This window comes from Budorcas taxicolor, chromosome 1 (genome assembly GCF_023091745.1).
Source record: "Budorcas taxicolor isolate Tak-1 chromosome 1, Takin1.1, whole genome shotgun sequence".
NCBI classification, from domain to species: Eukaryota; Metazoa; Chordata; class Mammalia; order Artiodactyla; family Bovidae; genus Budorcas; species Budorcas taxicolor.
Genome location: NC_068910.1, coordinates 4,079,114 through 4,104,146, shown reverse-complemented (window position 1 = coordinate 4,104,146; position 25,033 = coordinate 4,079,114). Strand labels below are relative to the sequence as shown.

Here is a 25,033-nt window from a genome sequence, read left to right as displayed (position 1 = left end):
GCACAGATGAAACTAGCTCTTTAAGACACTGGGGAGGCCTGGTTACAGGTTAACTCTAGCTGGCTTGGCCTGAAGCTGCCCCGCAGAATGACATCACAGCTCTCAGGTTACTTGGAAGCAGGCCATTGACTGGCTGAGTTATCGAGGAGAAGGAAGTCCGGGTAGCTCGCCCCTGCCGGCCCGGGGCAGGGCAGCCATGCAGTGGCCAGAGGCCAGGAAGCTTATCATCAAGTTCAACCACTGTCAGAAGTGCGTCTACAGCTTCGGGCTGCCAAGGCGCTGCCCCCTCTGCGGGCAGGACGTGGGCTCCAGGAGGCTGGAGGAAGCGCCCGTCAGCATCTCTGAGCCGTTTACCGACGGCCATCGAGAAAAGTGCTCCTTCCTCCTCAGGCCGACTCGAGGGACGTTTCTCAGGTACGCTGTTGGGCGTGCTGCCCTGGACTCTGCCAGGTTTCCCTTTGCTGTTTCGGTCGCCTCATCTTTCTTTTTCTAACATGCACTCTACGGTGTGAGATCTGGTGGATCATCTGTTCAGTGCTTTGGAGTTAAATGCTAAGACATAGGCCTCTGTGTTTCACAAGAGTAGAAGGGTGCATACGTTCCTGGGGGCTTCCCTGGTGGCTCAGTAGTAAAGAATCCACATGTCGATGCAGGAGGCGAACAAAACATGGGTTCAGTCCCTGGGTGGGGAAGATCTCCTGGAGGAGGAAATGTCAACCCATTCCAGTATTCTTGCCTGGGAAATCCCATGGACAGAGGAGCCTGGCAGGCTACAGTCCATGGGGTTGCAGAGTCAGACATGACTGAGAGACTCAACACCATATACTTTTCTGGGGTAAGTGCAAGAATATACAAAGGTCAAAGCTGCTTATACAATTTTAAGAGAGAGGGATCAATAGACTGGAGGGTTTTTTTTTTTTTTTTTTTAACTCATAGATTTCATATGAAGAGACTCACTGGGAAAATGACCCAGCAGCTAATCTCATCAAAACAATACCTTTACTTCAAGTTAGTTTGTAGCATTTGTGACAAGCAGGTACTCAGCACACAGACTGAAGAATGGCCACTTACAGACCATTTTCCAGGGAGGTGCATTAAACTGAGACAAGCTGGTCTGCTTCAACTGGAGATGCCACCGGACTTTCAGAAACATTTCAGAAATCAGAAGAAGGGTTGGTGGCTTCTCCGAGTCCTGAGTTGACAGACGGAACTGAAACTGGCGCTGCTGCAAGCCAGGGTTCAAGAGGACACAGGTGCTGAGTGAGCTCTGGGAAGTGTGTCCGGCACTCCATTGCCATCCAATGCCCGGACGGTCCTGCCTCCTGAAACACGCCCTCGCCCGAATCCCTCATGCTGCTTTGGGACTAGAAAATGGGACCTGAGTGCTTCTTTGCTCACCAGCACCCTTAATCAACCCCCTTCCTGTTCCTATGGGGATGAAATGAACTGACGTGTGGAGGAGGCACGGGTCAACATTAGAGGCAGAACAGACTGCACCCCGACCCTTCCTTGGGGAGGCTGCGGGGTGCAGAGAGGAGTGTGCAGGCTTTGATGCCAAGAAGCCCCCGGTTTCTGCTCTGCTTCAGACGAGCTCTGGGACCCTCATCTGTTAAATGAGGACCCATCCACCTTGCACAGTTGTGTGGGTCAGCGATAAGGCCTATCAAGCTGGCAGGCATGGTGTTGAACCAAACTGCTCCTTCCCATCCTATTCTTTCATACTCAGCTTGGAAGGTGACTGTTAGAACCTTCCTTTCCACCTTAAGCAGAACCATGACGCTCAAACAGTGAACAGCTGCAGCCCTGCTCTCCAGAAATGACACAGCCCAGGACAGGCTTTCAGGCTGGCCCCTGGAAAGCACTATTTCTTCTATGATGTGCTAGTGACAGTGACAGGCCTGGCTTCCCTTGGCAACAACAGGAAGGAGGTGGTGGTGCTGAAACCGGCCGTCCGCTGAGGCATCTGCCTATCCCCTCAGGCACTCAGGCCAGGAACTGCAGAACCCAAGTAGCAGCCCCCTGCCCACCAGACCCTTGAATACCAAGTTCCAGATTATTTCCTTCCCTCTCATCCTATTACTAAACTCTCAGAACTGGCTCCCACAACCCACCTTGAGACAACTTCATCTCCTTCTGCAAAGAGAACCAGCAGGGACTCGAGGAATCGCCAAGGCTCTGGTCTAACCAGATGAGGCTCCCCCAGGGCGGCCACATAACGGTTGCGCAGGTTGTGGACTGCACAAAGGCACCTGGCCTCTGGTACACTGAAACTCGGCCGGAATCCCACTCACCCTGGGCAGAACTGCATCTGCAAGAAGAAGGGTCACCTTTTCTTAATTTGTACAAAAGTGTCATATGGCATAGGGGTGGCCTGGCCCTGCCCCTCTCACATGGTTCTCTAACACCTTCCAGGCTATCAAAAACTTGCTAAACTAAAAATGTCCTCTCTGGAAGCAAGTGAACTCTGTGAGGCAGGGACCTCATCTTATTTCCCGCTGGGTCCCTGGCCCTTCGCTACAAACGACTGGCCTGCAGTTGACACCTGTTATGTGACTGAAGCGGCTGAAGGAAACGGAGGAGGGCGGGAGTGGGATGGACCTCTGGGATTCAGGTGGGAAACAGGGGCTGCAGACACGGGGAGTGCGCGTCCAGGGCCAGCGCCGTGACCAGCCGCTCAAGACTGCCTGCCTTTCCCAGCTTCATTCTCAACCTCTGAACTCGCAGGATCGCAGAAAACTCACAGTGGCTGCAACAGGACAACTCTGGGTGTTGGGGTGGGGTTGGGGAGAGTTCCTCTGAAGAAGATGGAGCAGTCATCTGTGCCCTTGAGTGCATGCTAAGTTGCTTCAGTCATGTCCGACTCTGGGCAATCCCATGGACTGTAGCCCGCCAGGCTCCCGTTCACAGGATTTCCCAGGCAAGAGTACTGGAGTCGGTTACCATTTCCTTCTCCAGGGGATCTTCCCCACCCAGGGATCGAACCCGGGTCTCTTACGTCTAACCTGCATTGGCAGCCGGGTTCTCTACCATTAGCGCCACCGCCGGGTCCTTGGGCCATTTTAAAGCCCAGGACTTCTTGCTTTAACAAGAAACCAGACATCCAGACCTGTGGTCTGACGAAAGAGCTGTCATTTAAAAGTGACCTGGTTCATGGGACACCTCTGCGTGGTGGCACTCAGTAGGCATTTTACCCTAACAACAAGCTTGCTAAGAGGCTTATGCTATTTCCATGTTAAAGGTGGGAAAATCTCAAGGTGAGTGAGGATCTGGGATCCTGTATGGAGCTTATCACCTGGAGTTGTACATCTAATGTCAGGGTGGGGTGAAGAATCATTTCAGGAAAAGCGAGTGTGGTCACAGGCTTCAGGAAACCGGTGGTGTTCGTTTCAGAGGTAGACGCCCACTGAGCTGCACTCACGACCCTTTCACCCGTGTGGTGAGGAACTGGCTTCCCCCAACACACGAGGAAGGAGGAACAAGAAACAGGGAGCTTCCTCGACAGCTGCCTGCCAGGTGGAGCCCTCTGCTGCAGAGCCGGGCGTCAGGCGGCTTCTTGCTCCAGCAGAGCGGGCCTTCCAGCATACTCACTTCAGGACTGGGGGCCAAGAAAATCCAGCAGGGGCACAGGGCAGTGGCTTTCCTGGTGTTTCCACTCAGCTGGCTGCTGGTGCCGAGTTCTGGTACCAGCCAAGCGGGGAGGCCCATCACTCTCCGCCCACTTTAAATACCAACTCCAGCTGCCAAATGCGTGCACGTGAGACAACCGGAACGCACTTGTGTCTTTCAGGGAGTATGACGGAAGGTCTGATCTTCACGTGGGAATAACCAACACGGGTGGTAAGTGCGTTCTCACAGCTCAAGAAGTTCCCACGATACCCGGTTAGGAGAGAGCAGTGTCTCTAGACAAAAAGTATTGCAACGATATCACAAACAACCCTCAGTATCTGAACGCTCTCAAAGGAGTGTCTCCTAACATTCAAACCACCACCAACCTGTGAGCCTTTCTGTTAGACTTTTTAAGACAAGAAGAAACTGACATCCAGAGATCAAGCTGTCCAAGCCCTCCTCTTGTGTTAGGAGCAGACTCTCTGCTCTCAAAGCCATACTCAGCCCACTGCCACTGGGTGCTCCCACTTCAGGGGCCAGGCAGGGACCTCAGCGATAAACTGGTGGGGAGGGGGCACAGCAGCTGAACACATGGTGGGGCCTGCAAAGGCCTGCTTTAAAAAAGATCAGAGAACGCTGACACTGAACAGACAGCGAGGACTGGGTTTTGAACGCAGCGACTGGTGTGAGTGTGCCAAGGTGCACCGGTCTTTGACAAGAGAAGCCTGCTGCTCACTTAAGGAAACCAGACAGACCCCTTTGTAAACAGAGCTTCCACAAGAATCACTGGAGATGACAATCTCAGGCCGTCTTACTGTCTTGTTTCTCTGGGGTGACCTCGGGTGCGGAGAGCAGGGGAGGCAGATGGTCCCCGGAGGAGGGGCGTGCCAGCGACCTGGGTTTCTGTTGGGTGCAGTCACCCCGATGGTACTGGGGGGGCGTTTCCCCTGACGCCTCTGCGTGACTGTGGTTTTGGCCGCAGGAGTCGTGTATAACTACACGGTACATGGTGTCCAGCGAGACGAGGTGGGCTGGGAGCAGAGTGTGAGCGTCCCACTCCTGCGGCCAGGCCTGTTTGGACTGCTGGACCAGTGGGACAAGTACCTGGAGGACTTCTCCGCCACGGGGGCCTGGCTGCCTCACAGGTAGGACAGGGCCCTCCCTCACCGCCAGGTGTGATCCCAGCTCCCCGAGGACGCTGAGCTGCCCCGGCTTTCGTGTTGAGCCAGTACCCGGGCAGGTGCATCTGAAACAGAATGAAGCAGGGGTTGAATGACTGGGGTTTTCTGCAGAGGTGAGCCAGCACACCTTTACACATTAGAACCACAGCACTCTACGAGCTTTGAAAAGGACCAGAGCTTAGTACTGAAGTTATTTTACTTATTTGATGAGGTATTTTTAGATACTTGACGTTTAACAGGCCTCCCCAGCGGCTCAGTGGTAAAGAACCTGCCTGCCAATGCAGCAGACTCAGAGATGCGGGTTCAATCCCTGGGTAGGGAAGATCCCCTGGAGGAGGAAATGGCAACCCATTCCGGTATTCTTGCCTGGAAAATTCCACAAACAGAGGACCTTGGCAGGCTACAGTCCATAGGGGTTGCAAAGAATCAGACACAGTTGAACAACTGAACACACACAAGACATTTGATAATACATACAGCAAAACCCATAGTCTTATGTTCCCTTAAAAAAAATTTAAATGATGTCCAAAATGTAAACCTATCTAAAGCTCCCCGCGTGTTAAGCTTCAGCTATTTTGAAATTAACTTCTTGATTCCATGCCCCCTCGTCACTGTAGAAGAGGTATACAGTAACGCTTGTAGACTTAAATTGTTCTGACGCTTTCCTTGAAATAAGTTTAGACACTGTTGTTTAGTTGCTAAGTCGACTCTTTGCAACCCCACAGACTATAGCCCTCCAGGCTCTTCTATCCACGGGATTTCCTAGGCAAGAATACTGGAGCGGATTTTGCCATTTCCCTCTCCAGGGGATCTTCATGACCCAGGGATCGAACCAGCATTTCCTGCATTGGCAGGCGAATTCTTTACCGCTGAGGCACCTGGGAAGGCCTTAAACATGGTGGGATATCATAAGACATGGAGTTCCACTTGTAGAACACAGGTCTTCAGGGAAACTGAGTTCCCCCAATTGGCGCTTAGCTGTAACCTAAGTCACCACTCTGGACATTCCGGTGAGTCGTTTCCGCACTGCAAGCAGAAATGCGCCCAGATGCCAAGTGTCCCTCAGAACCGCACTTCTGGATGCTTTGCCATCAAGGGGCCCGGCTCACATGGGGGCCCAGCTCGCAGAGGGATTAAGATGACGGAAGGCTTCGGGCAGCTCAGGGCTAACCCTTGTCTTCTCGACACCCTCGCCCTTGTAAGGTATGAAGAGGACCACCACAACTGCTACAGCTATGCCCTCGCATTCATTAACTGCGTCCTGGCCACAGAGGGCGAGGAGCAGCTGGACCGAGACGAGTTCACAGAGAAATTCGTGGTCCCGAGGACGAGGAAGGCTTCCAAGTACATCACGCTCTACCGTGCGATAGAAGAGCAAGGCTTCTATGTCACCGACCCTCCTAGTCCCCAGACGGGCCCACGCCCGGGAAGTGGCTTGTGCTGAGCGTGCAGTGCTGGAGAGCAGACGGGACAGGAAGGGGTGTCTGGGGGTTCCTGCCTGGAACCGATGCTAGGTTTCTACGTGCCTTAAACCGTGGTTAATAAAAAAAGTTACAGCTTTCCTTTCTGCCTGTTTCAGCCTCCTGCAGTGAAAGAATTTATGATATGAATAAAAAAGGCCCTGGGTTTTCAAGTTGTAGAAGAGGGGACAGAGGATGAGATGGCTGGATCGCATCACCAGCTCAATGGACATGAGTCTGGGTAAACTCCGGGAGCTGGTGATGGACAGGGAAGCCTGGCGTGCTGCAGTCCATGGGGTTGCAGAGAGTTGAACACGACTGAGTGACTGAACTGAAGTGCTACTACCAAAATGCCTTCCCTAGTAGTTCAGGGTCCATGTTAAAGCATGAAGTGGCGGCATGTATCTTTTATCCACAGAGCAGTGAAAACTCTTCCTGTAGAGTAACTGGCGCTGAACAAAGTCACCTGTCAATGTGAATCCAGAAAGTGGGGATTGATAGGATGGTGCCTCAGATCTTTACAGTTTTATTTAGTAATGAGTGCCTTCACCTTGCTGTTTTTACAGAAACAGCACATGGTAACAGTCCATAGCGTTGCAGAGTCGGACGTGACTGAGGAGACTTAACACACACAACTTTTTAATAATCAAGAGTAGGGGGAAAAAAAAGAAAAAAGGTCTCAGAATCTGAGCTGAGAATCGGGCAGTCTCCTGAACCAGACTTTGCGTGTCTATGCACACAAACGGGATTGGGAATTTCTCAGTCAGTCCGTTTTCCTCTCATCTTCTGGCCTGACGTGAGGAACTGGGGGTGTTGGGGTCATCAGAGCAACACATCTCCTCTGCCCACTGAAAGTGTGGAATTCAGACACAATGGAAGTCTGTCTTCTTTCTCTAACACCTTCAGGAGGAAGGGGACAACTAGGATGGGTAACCGTAATGATTCTTAACAAGCACATTAGGATTTTTATACCCAAATGATCAGACTTGAGCCAGTGAGCAAACATCTCAGAGTTTATCTTTGGAGAATGCTTCCAGAACTCTTTGTTTCTGACCAAACTGATAAACTATCCAGGTAATCTTACCCCCAGTGTGGGCACCAAATGATGTCCAATTTTCAAAACCCAAACCCATCTGCAAAGTACCAATAATTACTTAGTAATAAACATATTTGGGGTTTCCCTGATAGGTCCCTGAATCTGCCTGCAGTGCGGGAGACCTGGGTGTGATCCCTGGGTTGGGACAATCCCTTGGAGAAGGGAAAGGCTACCCACTCCAGTATTCTGGCCTAGAGAATTCCATGGACTGTATAGTCCATGGGGTCGCAAGGAGTCAGACACGACTGAGTGACTTTCACTTTCAAACATATTAAAGCACTACACTGAATATGCCAGCAAATTTGGAAAAGTCAGCAGAGGCCAGAGGACTGGAAAAGTCACTTTTCATTCCAATACCAAAGAGGGGCAATGCCAAAGAATGTCCCAATTACCGTACAATGTCACGTGCTAGCAAAGTAACGCTCAAAATCCTTCAAGTTAGGCTTCAGCAGCATGTGAACTGAGAACTTCCAGATGTACAGTCTGGATTTAGAAAGGGAAGAGGAACCAGAAGTCAAATCATCAACATTCACTGGATCCTGGAGAAAGCAAGGAAATTTAAAAAATATATATACTTGTGGTTCATTGACTACGTTAAAGTCTTTGACTGTGTGGATGACAACAAAGACGGGAACGCTTTACCTGCCTCCTGAGAAACCTGTATGCAGGTCAAGAAGCAATGGTTAGAACCAGACATGGAACAAGGGACTGGTTCAAAATTGGGAAAGGAGTACGTCAAGGTTGCCTATTGTCATCCTGCTTATTTAACTTCTATGCAGAGTACATCATGTGAAATACTGGGCTGGATGAATCACAAGTTGAAATCAAGATTGTCAGGAGAAATATCAACAACCTCAGATAAGCAGATGATACCACTCTAATGGCAGAAAGTGAAGAGGAACTTAAGAAGCCTCTTGATGAAGGTAAAAGAAGGGAGTGGAAAAGCTGACTTGAAACTCAATATTTAAAAAACTAGGATCATGGCATCTGGTCCCATCACTTCATGGCAAACAGCAGGGGGAAAAGTGGGAGCAGCGGCAGATTTTATTTTCTTGGGCTTTAAAGCCACCACGGACTGTGCCTGCAGCCATGAAACTCAAAGGTGCTTGCTCTCTGGAAGAAAAGCTATAACAAACCTAGACAGCATATGAAAAAGTAGAGACATTATTTGCCAACAAAAGTCCATCTTTGGACCATAGTCAAAGCTATGGTTTTTCCAGTGGTCATGTATGGATGTGAGAGTTGGACTATAAAGAAAGGTGAGCACTGAAGAATCAATGCTTTTGAACTGTGGTGTTGGAGAACACTCTTGAGAGTCCCTTGGACTGCAAGCAGATCCAACCAGTCAGTCCATCCTAAAGGAGATCAGTCCTGAATATTCATTGGAAGAAGTGGTGCTGAAGCTCCAATACTTTGGCCACTTGATGCAAAGTCCTGACTCACTGGAAAATACTCTGATGCTGGGAAAGGCTGAAGGCAAAAGGAGAGGGGCAGCAGAGGATGAGATGTTTAGATAGCATCACCGACCCAACGGGCACGAATTTGGGCAAACTCTAGGAGACAGTGGAGGAGAGAGGAGCCTGGTATGCTGCAGTCCACGGGGTCACAGAGAGCTGGACAAGACTTAGTGCATGAACAACAAAGGTATCTAGATCCTAAAGCTTGCTTCTAGAGAGGTACTGGTCAGCGCTCCAGCCCTGGCAACTCCAGTGGGAGAACACGCAGGCAGACCCACATTTGTTACGTTTTCAGGACTGTTCTGTAAGAAACACAAAAGTTTCTAGAGAATGAGGCCGCCTTAAACAACTGTGCCTGCTATTCTGTGCGTTCAAGGGACGATAAAGACCTCAGCAGGTGAAGATGAGAGGAACACTGAGCTTGGAGGGCATGCCCACCTTCCCCCCTTCTGTTCACGCTGTCTCAGGATTCCGCTCCCAGGCCCAGTTCTTCACTCGACTATTAGTAATCATAACAGCGGCATGTGATGAGCGTTCCTGTGCGACTCCGTGGCAGAGCACACACTTTCTACTCTTCCCTTTCAATCCCGAAGACCGTCCTGTGAGACTGGTGTTTATAGCATGCCAACTGTACAGGTGAGAAGGGAAACTGACTTCCCCAAACGCAGTCAGTGGCAAAACCAGGGTTCAGACCAGGCTTGATAGCAAAGCCTGTGTGGTCACCTCCAGCATCCAGCTACCAGAAAGTGACCGGCAGTACGCAGGGTGACCCAGGAAACTGGGTCAGTGATTTGCCATCGTGAGGGAAGATAAACGAGAAGATGAGGATTCTGCTTTCACCGGCATTCAAATATGAACAGAAGAAACATACTGTGAAACAATTAAATAAGCATCAGTAAATATTAGAAACCCTAATTTCATGCTTCTTTCTCTCAGTGCCATGGGACCCTGATTTTCAAACAAAGCTTTCAAGACCTCCACTTCCTAGTTTCAGGGCTGCTCTGCACCCCGGAGGTGACTGGCAGCAATCAACTTTGTATTTTTTCTTTCACTCGAAAGTGAAAGCTGCTCAGTCGTGTCCGACTCTTTGCGACCCCATGGATTATACAGTTCATGGGATTCTCCCGCCCAGAATACTGGAGTGGGTAGCCGGTTCCCTTCTCCAGTGGATCTTCCCAACCCAGGGATTGAACCCAGGTCTCCCGTATTGGAGGCGGATTCTTTACCAGCTGAGGCACACAGGCCACAAATCCCCTGCTCACAGAATTGCAGTGTACAGGTTGTACCCCAGTAAAAGTGAAGCTTCAGAACAGCACCAGCAGACGGCAGTATGGCTCAGTTGTGTAGAACTGTGGACGGAGAATCTGTCGTCTCCGTGATCTTACTGGCCAAACGTGAACTGCAGGAGAGTCACTGCTGGCGCCGACTCTGCCCCTGAATGAGTGCCAGCGGTCCCCCAGGGGCCCCCAAGTGCACTCCTTCTGGCAGCACAGCGGTCAGTGTGGCCCTGGGCACTCGTCTGTCCCCCTCAGCGCTCCTGGGATGACGACAGCCAGGCTCCTGTTTCCAGCAATGCCAGACCGTGCCTGAGAGTCGCTGATTCTCGGGACTAAATGCACCCACATGAAGGTATTTTTCCAAAGCCTCCACAATGTGCTGGATTACTCTTACAACCAGGAAAATCCAATACATATTATAAATGGGAGGTGGGGGATGGAGAGGAGAAACATTTAATTTCTTTTTAGCCTATGTACTTTTCCCACAGGAGAAAATGAAAACCCACATTCAAGGGCTTTTTTTTTTTAAGAGAAAATGAAAAAACTTTAGCAAAAAAGGTAGAAATAAATGAAGATTGAAAAAAAAGTTTATCAATAAGTAACAATGAACTTTCAGATCTGCATACTAGGCTCAGAAACTCTGGGAAACCTAACCAGGTTGAGCCTGGCCAACCTGCCTAAAGTGGTGTCCTACTCACACTGGTTTAATGTTATATATTAAACCAATACGAGTGGGAGCAGAGTGTTACATATAAATAGCTTTGTTTTCTTTCTTCTTTTTTTTTTTTTTTAAGAGAACTGAATCTCTTTATGAGGGAACTCTAGGACAAGGAAGGCAAAGATGCTGTCATTTCCCCTCACAGTCTGGAGCTGAGATGAGAAAAGGTCAGCTTCTAGAACTGCAGCTAAGAGGATCAACCTGTGGTAATCACCATCAACAAGTATTAATAAGAGCCGTCACGGATGGGGTGCACTGTGGCTCTAAGGATGCAGCGACCGCCCCCCCCCCCACCCACCAAATGAAATGTCACACCTGCAAAGTGCTGAAGGGTGTCACGGGCCAGGCTCTGAGCTGAAGAACCTTGCACGGATCAACCTGCTGGGATCAGTGACGTCATTATTATTTTTGGCCATGGTGTACGGCTTTTGCAGGATCTTAGTTCCCCGACCAGGGACTGAACCTGGGCCCACAATAGTGAAAGCACCAAGCCCTAAACACCGAACTGCCAGGGAATTCCCAGTAACACTGCATCACCATTTCTACTTTGTCTTATTGAGGTGAGATTCGCACCATGTTAGTGATATTTAACTTTATTTTTATGTAAAATACAAAGATATAAAAACTCGGAACAATTTAATGGCATTTAGTACATGCATAAAGTCGTACAACCAGCAGCTCTATCTGGTTTTAGAACATTCCATCGCCCCGAAAGGCGAGTCTGTACCCACTAACCAGTTTCTCCCCATCCCCCACTCGCCGTAGACTCTGGTGACCACACCAATCTGAGTTCTGTATGGACGTATCTGCTTGCGTATATGACCGCAATCACACAGTATGTGACCTTTCGTGTCGGCTTCTCACTTGGCATAATGTTCCGAGGTCCGTCTGTGTCGGGGCGTGGGTCAGTATTCATTTCTTTTTATGGCTGAACAGTCTGTTCCACTGTGTGTGTACGCTGGTAACACTAATCCCTCCTAACATATGAAGAAACCAAAGTTAGGGTCTCACAGTCATTAAGTGGTCGAGTTGGATGCAAACCAGTCAGCGTGATGCCACTGAGCCCGTGCTGGCACAGAGGGAAGAGTTAGAAAAGCGATGGGGAGTGAGGATCTGGTGACAGACTTTGATTTTTAAGCTGGCCTGGAAGGCCTGCGAGATTTAAGAACCACGTGAGTCTGATGCTTTGAAGGAGGGGCGGGCAGGCTGCAGCAGCAAACCCCAGAAACTGCTGGAGGGGCTGCACCACAGGGCCAACTGCCTATCTTGACGAAACTCAACTTTTTTTTTTGAAAACAAATGTCACAGCATATGTATGCTCGGTTGTGTCCAACTCTTTGAGACCCCATAGACTGTAGCCTGCCAGACTCCTCTATGGGATTCTCCAGGCAAGAAGGCTGGAGTGGGTTGCCATTTCCTACTCCAAACAAATGCCATGTTGTACATTTCAGAAGGTAAGAAAGAGGTGTTAGGTCTAACGCTTCCACAGGTAAGCTGATCCTGCTTTCAGCTGGAGACTTCGAGGGTGACGTAAACCAAAACCTCGGATGGTGTATCTCCTCCAGAGCTGTCTCTAACCTCGGCTGGTGTATCATCCTCTGATGCTCAGAGTGCACGGCTGGCTACCCGGTATTCAAACCATACCTGATGGGGCAGAATCTTTCCCTCAAGCCTTGTAGGCACCCTTCCGGAGCTTTCAGTTACAAGTCGTAACTGTGGTCTTCATGCTTTCCTACACCTTTTCTGGAGCCTTTATTCCAAGGAGTCACCACAATCTTCGAGGCTATTAACTGATGACACAGTATCTGGAGGGCTGAGAGGGTGATGATCCTCTGGTGAAGGATTCACGATGGCAAGAGTGTCTACCATTAAGGCATTCGATCCCCTGATTAGGCTTGGAAAGAAATGGCCTCACGAAGGATAAACCAAGCAGGAAGGAGACGGCTCTGGAAACTTTTTTTGCTGACTTGTCAAGGAAGTCTGACTTGACTTTCAAGAAAGTGATGATTCAAAGCCAAGCCTTTGTCTAAGGGAGCCTGGAGTAAGCAAGGTGGATGATAAAAGTGCTGACCAACTTGTCCTGTTACTAACGAAGAGCAAAGAGTGCTTTCACACGGGGCGTTACTGGTCTGAAGTGGGGAGGGGGTAAACAGAGCTCCATCATCTGGATGCCAAATCTGAAGACGCAGACTTAACCATCTGGCTGCGAGAGCAGGATCGGGAGGAGGAGAGAAGCAGCGCGCGGCACACACAGCCTCAAGCAGAACTTCAGTCGCCAGGAGCTCCGACAGACACCAAGGTGGGCGGGAAGCAAACAGGCCTGCCTTGGTTTTCCCATCGCACGGCTTCCAAAGATGGTTCCTAACTGTCTGCTTCCGGGATAGTCAGTGCCAAGGAGAAGCCTGCCCGCCAGGGGCGTGGATCTGGGCACTGAATCTCAGACACTGCTCACTCACCCGACTCACTCCTGGCCCTCGGGTAACACTCTTCATTGTCATCCACACAATTCTGTTTTCCTTTGCTTTTTTTTAACAAAGTAATTTTACTTACTTCGTCTAGTGTGTTTTATGAAATATTAATCGCACTCACCAAACACCTTGATTCATTTTTCTCACCACATATTTTTATTTTGTAACAAGTTCGGTGAAGCAATATACAACCCTCATCTAGCCCGTACCATACTGCTGTGTGCTCTACACAACGCGGCCGCCGATGAGGTCACTGAGAAATAATTGAGGTAACTTGTCTTAAAATGCTTCTTATGACACAGCAGTCCTTGGGAGACAGTACATGGAGTTTTCCGTGTTGGGGTAACTGGCTGAAGTTCCTGGAGAGCTGAGACCTGTGGACAGAGCACCCTCCTCCAGGACAGACTCGACGTGGGTTTCAAGAGGCAGGTGCACAGGGCTGAATCGCCTGCAGTGAAACCACCATTTCAGGTAAAATCAGAGACTAACAGAAGTTCCCTGCTGCTGGGAGAGTCCGGCTCCCAGAACCGCTGAGGCGCCAGGGCGAGAGGCTGGGGGTCGGTGAGTGAGCAATCCAAGGACAGAACCTGTGGTCCCTGCACAGGGCTGATTTCCTCCATGAATTTTAACTTTTAAAATACTAACACTTTCTGGTGCTGGAAGCACCATGCCCTTTACAACTTTTACATTAAGGGGCGATTACCATGAAAGGACTTTTTACCTCGCCTGAATTTGGTTTATGCAGGAAGCTCAGTGGTATCTGCTGGAGAGACTAGAAACCTGAGGCTGAATTGTTAAAGTTCGTCCTGGTCGCTCCTCTCCCGTGAAGAGACCCAACGGCTGAGAATCACCTCCTGGAACCAATCCAAACACAAAGGCGGCTGAATTTTGGAAGCAGAAATACACGAACACGCTAGACACACGGCATCACAGGGATGTTTCACAGCCGCCTGTCTGTACAGGGATGGCACCTGCTCCTGTGCCTTGCAACTAATCATGGGAGGAACGCGAATTCGGCAACCCCAGCGTGGAAACAGCACCTACGGGCAGAAGCCCGGGATTCTAAGAGCTCCCCTGGCCGCAGCGGTGGTTGTCTGGCGGCACGTTTCAAGAACAGGGAGTGCTGGCGTGAACTCGACGTCTGACACAGAACCGGGTCCGTGACGGCTCTGGTGTGTCTGGGGCAGCACAGACAAGGCACTCCAGGCTCTGGAGTGGGATTTACTGAAAATCTAACCCCGTGGACACAGTAAGAAAAAACAGCAGGATGAGGCCCTGGAGACGGACTCTGCAGGCCTACAGCAGGGCGTGGGGTGTGGGAACAAGGAGGGACAGAAGTATTAACCAAGACTGGGCGACTGGAGGGTGGACTGGCAGTCCCAGCAGAGAAACACCCTCCAGGAAGATGGGGGAGCCTGAGCCTGGCCCAGGCCCCGGGCCAGACCGGAAGTTCAGGGGGGCAGCAGGCTGTCAGCGACCCTTGTCTTGGGAACTGAGCACCAGGAGAGGCCAGGATGGGCCCCAGGCCGGCAGTGCAGGTGGTTCTGGCCGAGCGCTGGGGACAGAAACCAGAGGGCATAGAGGCCGCGGGGCCACGGGATTGAGGGGAAGCGAGGCTGGGTTCAGTGGGGAAGGGTCTCGGAGGGCGGAGGAGAGGTGCTGATCCTGTCCTGTCTGGGGCCCACCTTCCAGAGGACAGACACAACGCAACGGGCAGAGCTTTCCAGATGACGTGAACTTGGCTCCGAGTTCACTTACTTGAACTTTAATTTGTTTCATACATTCGGGTGACTCCATGTCCTTGCCGGTCATGGTGGAGGGTTTAATCAAATAGCACAGCATAAGTTCCTAGGGAGGGAAAAACAAACTCCGTGTTGCACAAAACAGAAATACAAACCCGAGTGTGTGTGCAAGAAACGTGGGCCCCCTCCACCCCCTCGCAACTCACAAGCATGGCCGTCTCCCTCAGGAATGTAACCGGGCGTTCCAAACCGAAGGTCTGCCCTCTGGTGATAGCCGACATGGCAGGCGAACGCAAATGCAGCACATACACTGACTACAGACGCAGCGTTTAAAGTACTCAACCCTGGGGTCAGACGGACCCCCTAATTCTACAGGACAAAGCCACTTTCACAGGCTAACGCCTCAGCAGCTTAGCCTGCATGCAGGCAGCTGCCGTGGGCTCCCGCTGGCCCCTCCCCAAGGCCGCCTGAGCCTCCAGCAGCGGGACAGGGAGCTCGGAACTACTAACAGAGGACACCGCATGTTCATTGCTTGTAGTCCGGGTACAGGGTGAACTGTCCCTCCTATCCTGCCGGGAGTGGGATGGAGGTGAACACAAGTCGGGAGCTCACGGGACCCTGGGTTTGAATCTGGTTCCGCACACGAGCTGCGTGAGCGCGGATTTATCACCCGACCTCCCTAACACTGACTCCTCGCCCTTCAGATAACAACAGGGTGGTGAGAGAAGACATAAGGTGTTCAGTTAGTCAGTCAGTTCAGTCGCTCAGTCGTGTCCGACTCTTTGCGATCCCATGGACTGCAGCACGCCAGGCCTCCCTGTCCATCACCAACTCCCGGAGTTTACCCAAACTCATATCCATTGAGTCGGTGATGCCATCCAACCATCTCATCCTCTGTTGTCCCCTTCTCCTGCCCTCAATCTTTCCCAGCATCAGGGTCTTTTCAAATGAGTCAGCTCTTCGCATCACGCGGCCAAAGTATTGGAGCTTGAGCTTCAACATCATTCCTTCCAATGAACACTCAGGACTGATCTCCTTTAAGATGGACTGGCTGGATCTCCTTGCAGTCCAAGGGACTCTCAAGAGTCTTCTCCAACACCACAGTTCAAAAGCATCAATTCTTTGGCACTCAGCTTTCTTTACAGTTCAACTCTCACATCCATACATGACTAATGGAAAAACCATAGCCTTGACTAGACAGACTTCTGTTGGCAAAGTAATGTCTCTGCATTTTAATACACTGTCAAGGTTGGTCATAACTTTCGTCCAAGGAGTAAGTGTCTTTTAATTTCATGGCTGCAATCACCATCTGCAGTGTTTTTGGAGCCCCTCAAATAAAGTCTGACACTGTTTCCCCATCTATTTGCTGTGAAGTGATGGGACCAGATGCCATGATCTTCGTTTTCTGAATGTTGAGCTTTAAGCCAACTTTTTCACTCTCCTCTTTCACTTTCATCAAGAGGCTTTTTAGTACCTCTTCACTTTCTGCCATAAGGGTGGTGTCATCTGCATATCTGAGGTTGTTGGTATGTCTCCCGGCAATCTTGATTCCAGCTTGTGCTTCTTCCAGCCCAGCATTTCTCATGATGTGCTCTGCATATAAGTTAAATAAGCAGGGTGACAATATACAGCCTTGACGTACTCCTTTCCCTATTTGGAACCAGTCTGTTGTTCCATGTCCAGTTCTAACTATTGCTTCCTGACCTGCATACAGATTTCTCAAGAGGCAGGTCAGGTGGTCTGGTATTCCCATCTCTTTCAGAATTTTCCAGAGTTTATTGTCATCCACAAAGTCAAAGGCTTTGGCATAGTCAATAAAGCAGAAATAGATGTTTTTCTGGAACTTTCTTGCTTTTTCGATGATCCAGCAGATGTTGGAATTTGATCTCTGGTTCCTCTGCCTTTTCTAAAACCAGCTTGAACATCCGGAAGTTCACGGTTCACGTATTGCTGAAGCCTGGCTTGGAGAATTTTGAGCATTACCTTGCTAGCGTGTGAGATGAGTGCAATTTGGCGGTAGTTTGAGCATTCTTTGGCATTGCCTTTCTTTGGGATTGGAATGAAAACTGACCTTTTCCAGTCCTATGGCCACTGCTGAGTTTTCCAAATTTGCTACATACTGAGTGCAGCACTTTCATAGCATCATCTTTCAGGATTTGAAATAGCTCAAATGGAATTCCATCACCTCCACTAGCTTTGTTCATAGTGATGCTTCCTAAGGCTCACTTGACTTCATGTTCCAGGATGTCTGGCTCTAGGTGAGTGATCACACGATCATGATTATCTGGGTCGTGAAGATTTTTGTACATATCTTCTCTGTATTCTTGCCACCTCTTCTTAATATCTTCTGCTTCTGTTAGGTCCATACCATTTCTCTCCTTTAAGCCCGTTTTTCCATGAAATGTTCCCTTGGTATCTCTAATTTTCTTGAAGAGATCTCCAGTCTTTCCCATTCTATTGTTTACCCTCTATTTCTTTGCACTGATCACTGAGGAAGGCTTTCTTATCTCTCCTTGCTATTCTTTGGAACTCTGCATTCAAATGGGTATATCTTTCCTTTTCACTTCTCTTCTTTTCACAGCTTTTTGTAAGGCCTCCTCAGACAGCCATTTTGCTTTTTTGCATTTCTTTTTCTTGGAGATGGTCTTGATCCCTGTCTCCTGTACAATGTCATGAACCTCCGTCCATAGTTCATCAGGCACTCTATCAGATCTAGTCCCTTAAATCTACTTCTCACTTCCACCGTATAATTGTAAGGGATTTGATTTAGGTCATACCTGAATGGTCTAGTGGTTTTCCCTACTTTCTTCAATTTAAGCCTGAATTTTGGGATAATGAGCTGATGATCTGAGCCACAGTCAGCTTCTAGGCTTCACTGACTGTATAGAGCTCCTCCATCTTTGGCTGCAAAGAATATAATCAATCTGATTTCAGTGTTAGCCATCTGGTGATGTCCATGTGTAGAGTCTTGTTTTGTTGGAAGAAGGTGTTTGCTATGACCAGTGCGTTCTTTGCCCTGCTTCATTCTGTACTCCAAGGTCAAATCTGCCTGTTACTCCAGGTGTTTCTTGACTTCTTACTTTTGCATTTCAGCCCCCTATAATGAAAAGGATATCTTTTGGGGGTGTTTGTTAGTTCTAGAAGGTCTTGTAGGTCTTCACAGAACGTTCAACTTCAGCCTCTTCAGCATTACTGTTGGGGGCACAGACTTGGACTACCATGATAGCGAATGGTTTGACTTGGACAAACCAACAGAGATCATTCTGTCGTTTTTGAGAGTACACCCAAGTACTGCATCTCAGACTCTTCTGTTGGCTATGATGGCTACTCCTTTTCTTCTAAGGGATTCTTGCCCACAGTAGTAGATATAATGGTCATCTGAATTAAATTCACACATTCCAGTCCATTTTAGTTCACTGATTCCTAAAATGTCGACATTCACTCTTACCATCTCCTGTTTGACAACTTCCAATTTCCCTTGATTCATGGACCTAACATTCCAGGTTCCTATGCAATATTGCTCTTTACAGCACTGAACCTTGCTTCTCTCTCCAGTCACATCCACAACTGGGTGTTGTTTTTGCTTTGGCTCCATATCTGTATTCTTTCTGGATTTATTTCCCCACTGATCTCCAGTAGCATACTGGGCACCTACCGACCTGGGGAGTTCATCTTTCAGTGTCATATCTTCATGCCTTTTCATACTGTTCAGGGGGTTCTCAAGGCAAGAATACTGAAGTGGTCTGCCAGGCCCTTCTCCAGTGGACCACATTTTGTCAGAACTCTCCACCGTGACCCGTCCGTCTTGGATGGCCCTACACGCATGGCTCACACTTTCACTGAGTTAGACAAGGCTGTGGTCCATGTGATCAGATTGGCTAGTTTCCTATGACTGTGGTTTCAGTCTGTGTGCCCTCTGATGGAGAAGGATAAGAGGGTTATGGAAGCTCCCTGATGGGAGAGACTGACTGAGGGGGAAACTGGGTCTTATTCTTATGGGCGGGTCATCAGGGGTGTTCAGTGATAAGTATTAATTCCCTTTCTTTCTCTGAGAGACCTGCTACCTGTGAAAACGAACGTGTCCGTGTTTTCTGAGTCATCTGTGAATGCGTATGGGTGGATTCTGAGCACATCCTGGTGGGTCCTGCCCCCGCGAAGGAAGGTAAGGCTCACTGACACCCATGCCCATGGGGAACCTTAGGGCTCAGTCCCTGGAGCTGCGCACCCACTGGTGGGGGCAGAGGGGAGGGCATGAGAGGAGGGCCAGCTTCCAGAGCTCCTCTGGCACAAATGCTCTGCGGCGCCCACAGATGACTTTCATGCTTCCGAAACATTTAATATGAAGATTCAACCATTTAAGCGACATGTGAACCCCAAAGCTGATGCTCCGTTACCTTGGAGACACTGACTGAAACTCTGCTCAAGGCAGCCAGGGATCTCCAGCTGAGAGGTCTGCGAAGAGCACCCTGGAAATGGTCGTCCACCAGCTCCACGATGACGGAGTAACTATAAAACACAGTAGGGGCATTCCAGAAATGAAAAGCATGATGTCAACCCATCTAAAAAGAACGCTGTCCTACCAAGAACAATGCAGAAGACAGAAGCATACCTCATCTGGTCCTCAATTCCCCTAAACTATGCCTGGGAAAATATTTTAATGAAAAACTCATACTTTACATTACAGTCAGCCTGATTTCAGCAATTACAGGAAGGGAACAGGAATCTCTCTCCCAACATGAAAGCTGTGAATTCACTCACCTGTTTAGATACTAACACTCACTGATATGAAGATGAACAATTATTCTATATTAGTAACTACACAGATTAACTCGATGTTTACTGTCCTGACCTATTTGTTTTATAGCGTAAGGACATTAATGTACAAGGTACAGACATATAGTGTTGATTCCTGTTAGGCCAGGAGGAATTTGACTATTAGGCCAGGAGGAATCGTGTGCCTCTGAAAATTAAACTGGAGCTCAGAAATTTCCTCCTGTCCCTTTAAGTCATTACCTTATTTAAAAATCACTCGATTAAATCAGGAGCTTGGGATGCACACACACCCACTGCTCTGTATAAGACAGGTAATGAATAAGGACCTACTGTATAGCACAAGGAATTCTACTCAATATTCTGTGATAACCTATACGAAAAAAGAATCTAAAAAGTAAAGAATATATGTGTATGCATATCAATCGCTTTGCTGTACACCTGAAACCAACACAACATTGTAAATCAACTGCACTCCAACGGAAAAAAAAAAAAATCACTGCAAACCTGGCATGGTAAAATGGAGGGCCTTTTCGATACAGCACTGCAAAGGAAAAAGAAACCGTATGACCACTCGAAATCAAACTCTCACTTTATTACTTGATGAAGTGCTTTCTATCCTCAAAGGGACACGAACACCCGGTGCTCCGCACGTGGGTGATCTGCAGCACTCCCTCGGGTCTAGTTTCAAAACCCAAACTGTTTTTTCCCCAGAACAGAATGCACTTAGCAAAGCAAATCTGTTGTTGAGACCCTAACGCCCTCGTCCCACCCGCACCGCACAAATGAAACCCAAATTCAAGCAAGATGGGGCGCAGCCATCTGCCCACCAAACCCGTCTGCTCCTTCTCCAGGCAGGTGAGAGACCCGTCTCAGCCTCCCGAGCACCGGCCAGGTGTGACTGGGCGTCATGGGCCCTTCCGGGCTGGCCTTGAAGCTCTCACAGACACCAACCTGTGCCTGTCGCTTTCTGAAGCCACGTGAAGCCCGTGGGGCCACATGAAGAAGCCAGGCTCCTGCAGCCCCTTTGGGAGTTGGTCCAACCACCATCTAGATACCAGCTTTGGATTTCACAGAAATAGAATTAACTTCAAGTGTTCGCTAAGCCCCTGAAATTTGGGGCAACCACAGCTGCAGGCATTACTTTAACTAACACAGTTATATCCGTGAGCTCTTGGAAAAACCAAAGCAGAAAAGCTTTGTTTCCTTGAGGAACTGGTAGAACTTTTCCTTCTGGGCCACATTGATCCTGTAGTTAATCACGTTTCCCTTTGGCTCCAGCACCATGAGGTCAGAACGGGTCAAAGACCCTATTGATGATACAGCAACCCTCCACCTCTACTTCCCATGGTTGTGTTTCCTTACTATGAACAGAATTCCTATTTAAATCGTATTTAAATTATTTGGCAAGTCAGCTCAAATTCACTGGGTAAGGGTCCAAACGGAAGTAAATATCTAAACACCCATTTCTCAGCTTCTGGGCTGTGGTGCAGTGGAAGGAGACCCCCTACCAGGATGAGGCTGAATTCCGGGCTCTGCTTCGTTCAGATCTCTGCCACTCCCAGTTGTGGGGCTCTAAGCACGTCATTAACTTCTCTGAGCCTCGGTCCCCCAACCCATAAAATGAAGACATGAAGGGAAATTACAATCTCCTCCAGTTCTCAAATGCCATTATCTCTGATCAGTTACACACCCTTCATGGATGAGACTCAACTGGAAGATGACACAGCTTGAAAGAAAGTCTGACCCCCCACTTCAGGCCCTCGGATGCCTGACTACGATGGAGGTACATCTCAGGGGTTAGAAGCATGAACACAGCATCAGTCAGACCCCTGTTCAAGGCTCAGCAGTGCCAAGACCACACGATGACACCTGTGTTCCAATCTCCTTATGGGAATCGGGGAAAATAATGTAGGTGGAGGTGCTCGAAGGTTACCTGTGATAACAGTCATTGCCATAGTAACAGTGCATCCAGAGCGAAAAAAGGAGACAGTTTTACAGAAATGCCTCCAAGTAGAAAAGATGAAAACTCAGTCTAAGGGATACTGGGTATTTAAAATAAAGTCTGAAGGGGCAGAGAGAAGAGAGGGTGTGACGTGTGGAATGAATGGTGGAGTGCAGTAACTGGTGAAAATGGTGACGAGTGTAACAATTAATTCGGGGAACCACTGTAACTACCGGGGTACCAGATAGTCAGTCTCACTCTACAAACACCTGTGAACTACAAAAGGAAAAATGCAGATGTCTGACAACAACCAACTTAGCAAAAGAACAGCTTCGCCAGCAGCAGGACAACCTGATATCATCCACTCCTGGACGCGGCCCCTAAGGACACACATCACCCGTGCCGGCTGAAAACTGGTGAGCCTAGCCTAACCGTGAGGAAGTGATCACACCTGCCCAGACTGTGGGACATCCTACAGGACTTCACACGAGTCCCCGTCACAGGAAACCAACAGGTGGAGGGGCTCTTAGATGAAGAGACTGAAGGGACTGCAGTGCTGGCTGACTGGCGGCCCCCAAAGACACGTCTGCATCCCAATCCCGTGAACGTGATCGTGCTGGGAAGAAGGAACTTTGCAGACACTGAAGCGACGCAGCCACGGCCAAGGAACGTCTGGCGCCACCGGAACCTGGACGAGGGGAGGGGCGGAGGGAGCGTGGCCCCGCCCACACCGCGGTTTGAGGCTCCCGCCTCCGGATCTTCTGCGGCTTTATGGGCCCCAGTTTGTTGTCATTTCTCATAGCCTCCCTAGGAAACTATAAAATGGATAAATCTTCCGTGTGACAAACGAACCTCGAGTGGAGCCTGTCAAAAAAAAAAAAATCAGAATCCGAACAGCCACAAAAGACACTGCAGGAACAAGCACGAAACTGAAAAGACGGACTGAAAACTTAGATGATGCTAATGAATAACTCCAATTTCTCTTAGGTATTATACGGTGTTATAAAATGGCAACCCACTCCAGTATTCTTGCCTGGAAAATCCCACGGATGGAGGAGCCTGGTAGGCTACAGTCCATGGGGTCACAAAGAGTCGGACACGATTGAGCGACTTCACTTTCATAATTACGGAGGAGAATCTTCTCAGGAGCTGTGTCCAAAACCACATATGAATTAATAGGGATTAGATGTACAAATGTGGACGACGTTAACAAAAACACATAGTCGGTAGGAAAAACAAGCTTAGGGTGGCTTAGGACAGGACTGGAGAAGAGATGGGATGAAGGCACTCCTCCCTGCTGGGTGAGGGCACGGGGCCCCTGATGCCTCTCCCCGGGGCAGAGCCAGTTGCCAGCTCTCCACGACACGTGATGGTTCTCTGGGCTCTGGACATCCTGTCTCTGCTGGCTTCCCACGACACCCATTTTTCGTCCGATTTGCAACTTCTAATTTGCAGGGAGCTGTGAAATCACGTGGCCAGTCAATGCGAATCCACAACTGAAATGGGTGGGGAGGAGGCTCAGGAGTGACTAGAAGTCTGGGCTAAGGCCGCCAGCAACTGCATGTCTAGGACAAAAACAAAAGTCCTGGAGCTGGGTTTTGGCTTTCTGGCTGGCAACACTACTTAGCTATGGTGGGAACTACATGGAGCTGAAACACAAAGAGCCCTAATCTCTGTACTTACCAACTGTGGTTAAAACTCAGCATTAAAAAAAACTAAGATCAAGGCATCTGGTCCCATCATTTCATGGGAAATAGAAAGGGAAAAAGTGGAAACAGTGATAGATTTTATTTTCTTGGGCTCCAAAAATCAATGTAGACAGTGACTACAGCCATGAAATTAAAAGATGCTTGCTTCTTGGAAGAAAAGCTATGATAAACCTAGACAGCATATTAAAAAGCAGAGACATCATCACTTTGCCAACAAAGGTCCATCTAGTCAAAGCTATGGCTTTTCCAGTAGTCATGTATGGATGTGAGAGTCAGACCTTAAGGAAGGCCAAACATCGAAGAATTGCTGCTTTTGAACCATAGTTCTGGAGAACCAAGACTCTTGTCCTTTGGACTGCAAGGAGATCAAACAAGCCAACCCTAAAAGAAATCAACCCTAAATATTCATTGAAGGACTGATTCATTTAAACACTTTGGCCATCCGATGTGAAGAGCCTACTCATTAGAAAAGACACTGATGCTGGGAAAGACTGAAGGCAGGAGGAGAAGGGGGCAACAGAGGATGAGACAGTTGGATGGCATCACTGACTCAATGGACATGAATGTGCGGAAACTCTGGGAGATACTAAAGGACAGGGAAGCCTGGCGTGCTGCAGTCCATGGTGTCGCAAAGCACTGGACACGACTGAATGACTGAACGACAACAACCAGCTGTGGGACCCTTGGTATCTGCCCTGACCCTCTGAAACCTCAATTTCCTCGGCTGTAGGAGGAGGTGAGCGCCACAAGCCTCATGGAGCATGAAGATGAAATAAGATGGGAAGGGAAAGGCAATAGGCAAGCTGATGGTGCCCAGAGGAGCCGGCAGCCAAGGGGGCTTTGCAGGGGGATGGGGGTGTGTGTAAGGAAGGGCTCTCGCGTGGTTCCTGGCCTGGTTGTCTGCTGTGGGCATTCATGGTCAAGCGGCTGGGCAGCTGCGCCTGACCTGAGATAGTGTTGCCTGTTCAGCACGTGCCGCTGCTGGAGTGAAACTGGACTCACAGGACTTAGTCCAGGGAAGAGTCTCCCTGATAAGACGTGAGTTTCACAGTGGCCCTCTGTCGTGAGTCACTGCCTCTGTGAGCAGGAACAACTGTGAAGGGAGCGTGTCCTTGGTGGTACCTGTGCCGGCAGCTCTAGCATGGGTGTGGTTGCACTGCCGGCCTTCCAAATGAAAACGGCAGCGTTGGACATGGGAAGCACCCTGCCGCTGCGCCTGGGGCGGGGGCCACGCCCCTCACCGCAGGCCAGCACAGCTCCCGGACTCTGGCCGGAAGACGCCCTTCGCGGTGCTGCTGGGCCAGGACCCGGGCTCACAGTAACCACACGAGCGCCTCCAAGTGCATAAAACACCCCCCAGCACGGCAAAGGCCTTGGGGAGCTGGGAAACCGCAGTGGATGCATTTCCTTTTTAAAAAGTCTGTCCGTCTGTCCACCCTTTCATCAATCCTTACAAGGCTGTTTATTTTTAAACAAGGAAAGTTCTCTCTACTCACCCTCCACAAAGACGACTTGACTACTGAAAGCACATGTGATGAGGTATGCTTACACCGCACTCGACAGAGGTTCCGCCCCTGCAACTTTCTGTTTTTACTTTTTTTATA

General features: G+C 49.3%; 2 protein-coding genes across 3 annotated transcripts in view; one reads left to right on the top strand and one right to left on the bottom strand.

The window, feature by feature from the left end:
- The first annotated feature begins 156 nt into the window (after positions 1-156).
- On the top strand, positions 157-6,318 carry MKRN2OS (MKRN2 opposite strand). The gene is made up of 4 exons (XM_052644805.1): positions 157-414; positions 3,788-3,837; positions 4,589-4,751; positions 5,991-6,318. Exons 1-4 carry the CDS (start codon positions 197-199, stop codon positions 6,229-6,231), a joined length of 672 nt encoding a protein of 223 aa, XP_052500765.1. The 5' UTR covers positions 157-196; the 3' UTR covers positions 6,232-6,318.
- A 7,121-nt stretch (positions 6,319-13,439) lies between these two features.
- TSEN2 (tRNA splicing endonuclease subunit 2) overlaps positions 13,440-25,033 on the bottom strand; it is a 43,440-nt gene continuing 31,846 nt past the window's right edge. For both annotated transcript variants that reach the window (XM_052638636.1, XM_052638628.1), the window contains exons 9-12: positions 20,283-20,319; positions 19,400-19,511; positions 15,022-15,111; positions 13,440-14,117 (exon numbers count right to left, since the gene is read on the bottom strand). In XM_052638636.1, the coding sequence (XP_052494596.1) occupies positions 14,058-14,117; positions 15,022-15,111; positions 19,400-19,511; positions 20,283-20,319 (299 nt within the window). In that variant the 3' untranslated portion in view covers positions 13,440-14,057. The remainder of the gene's footprint in view (positions 14,118-15,021; positions 15,112-19,399; positions 19,512-20,282; positions 20,320-25,033) is intronic.

Coding starts and splice junctions, on each gene's coding strand:
- MKRN2OS (XM_052644805.1), top strand. CDS start 197: ATGCAGTGGCCAGAGGCCAGGAAGCTTATCATCAAGTTCAACCACTGT. Junction 415..3,787: donor ACTCGAGGGACGTTTCTCAG/GTACGCTGTTGG, acceptor TGTGTCTTTCAG/GGAGTATGACGGAAGGTCTG. Junction 4,752..5,990: donor GGGGCCTGGCTGCCTCACAG/GTAGGACAGGGC, acceptor CGCCCTTGTAAG/GTATGAAGAGGACCACCACA.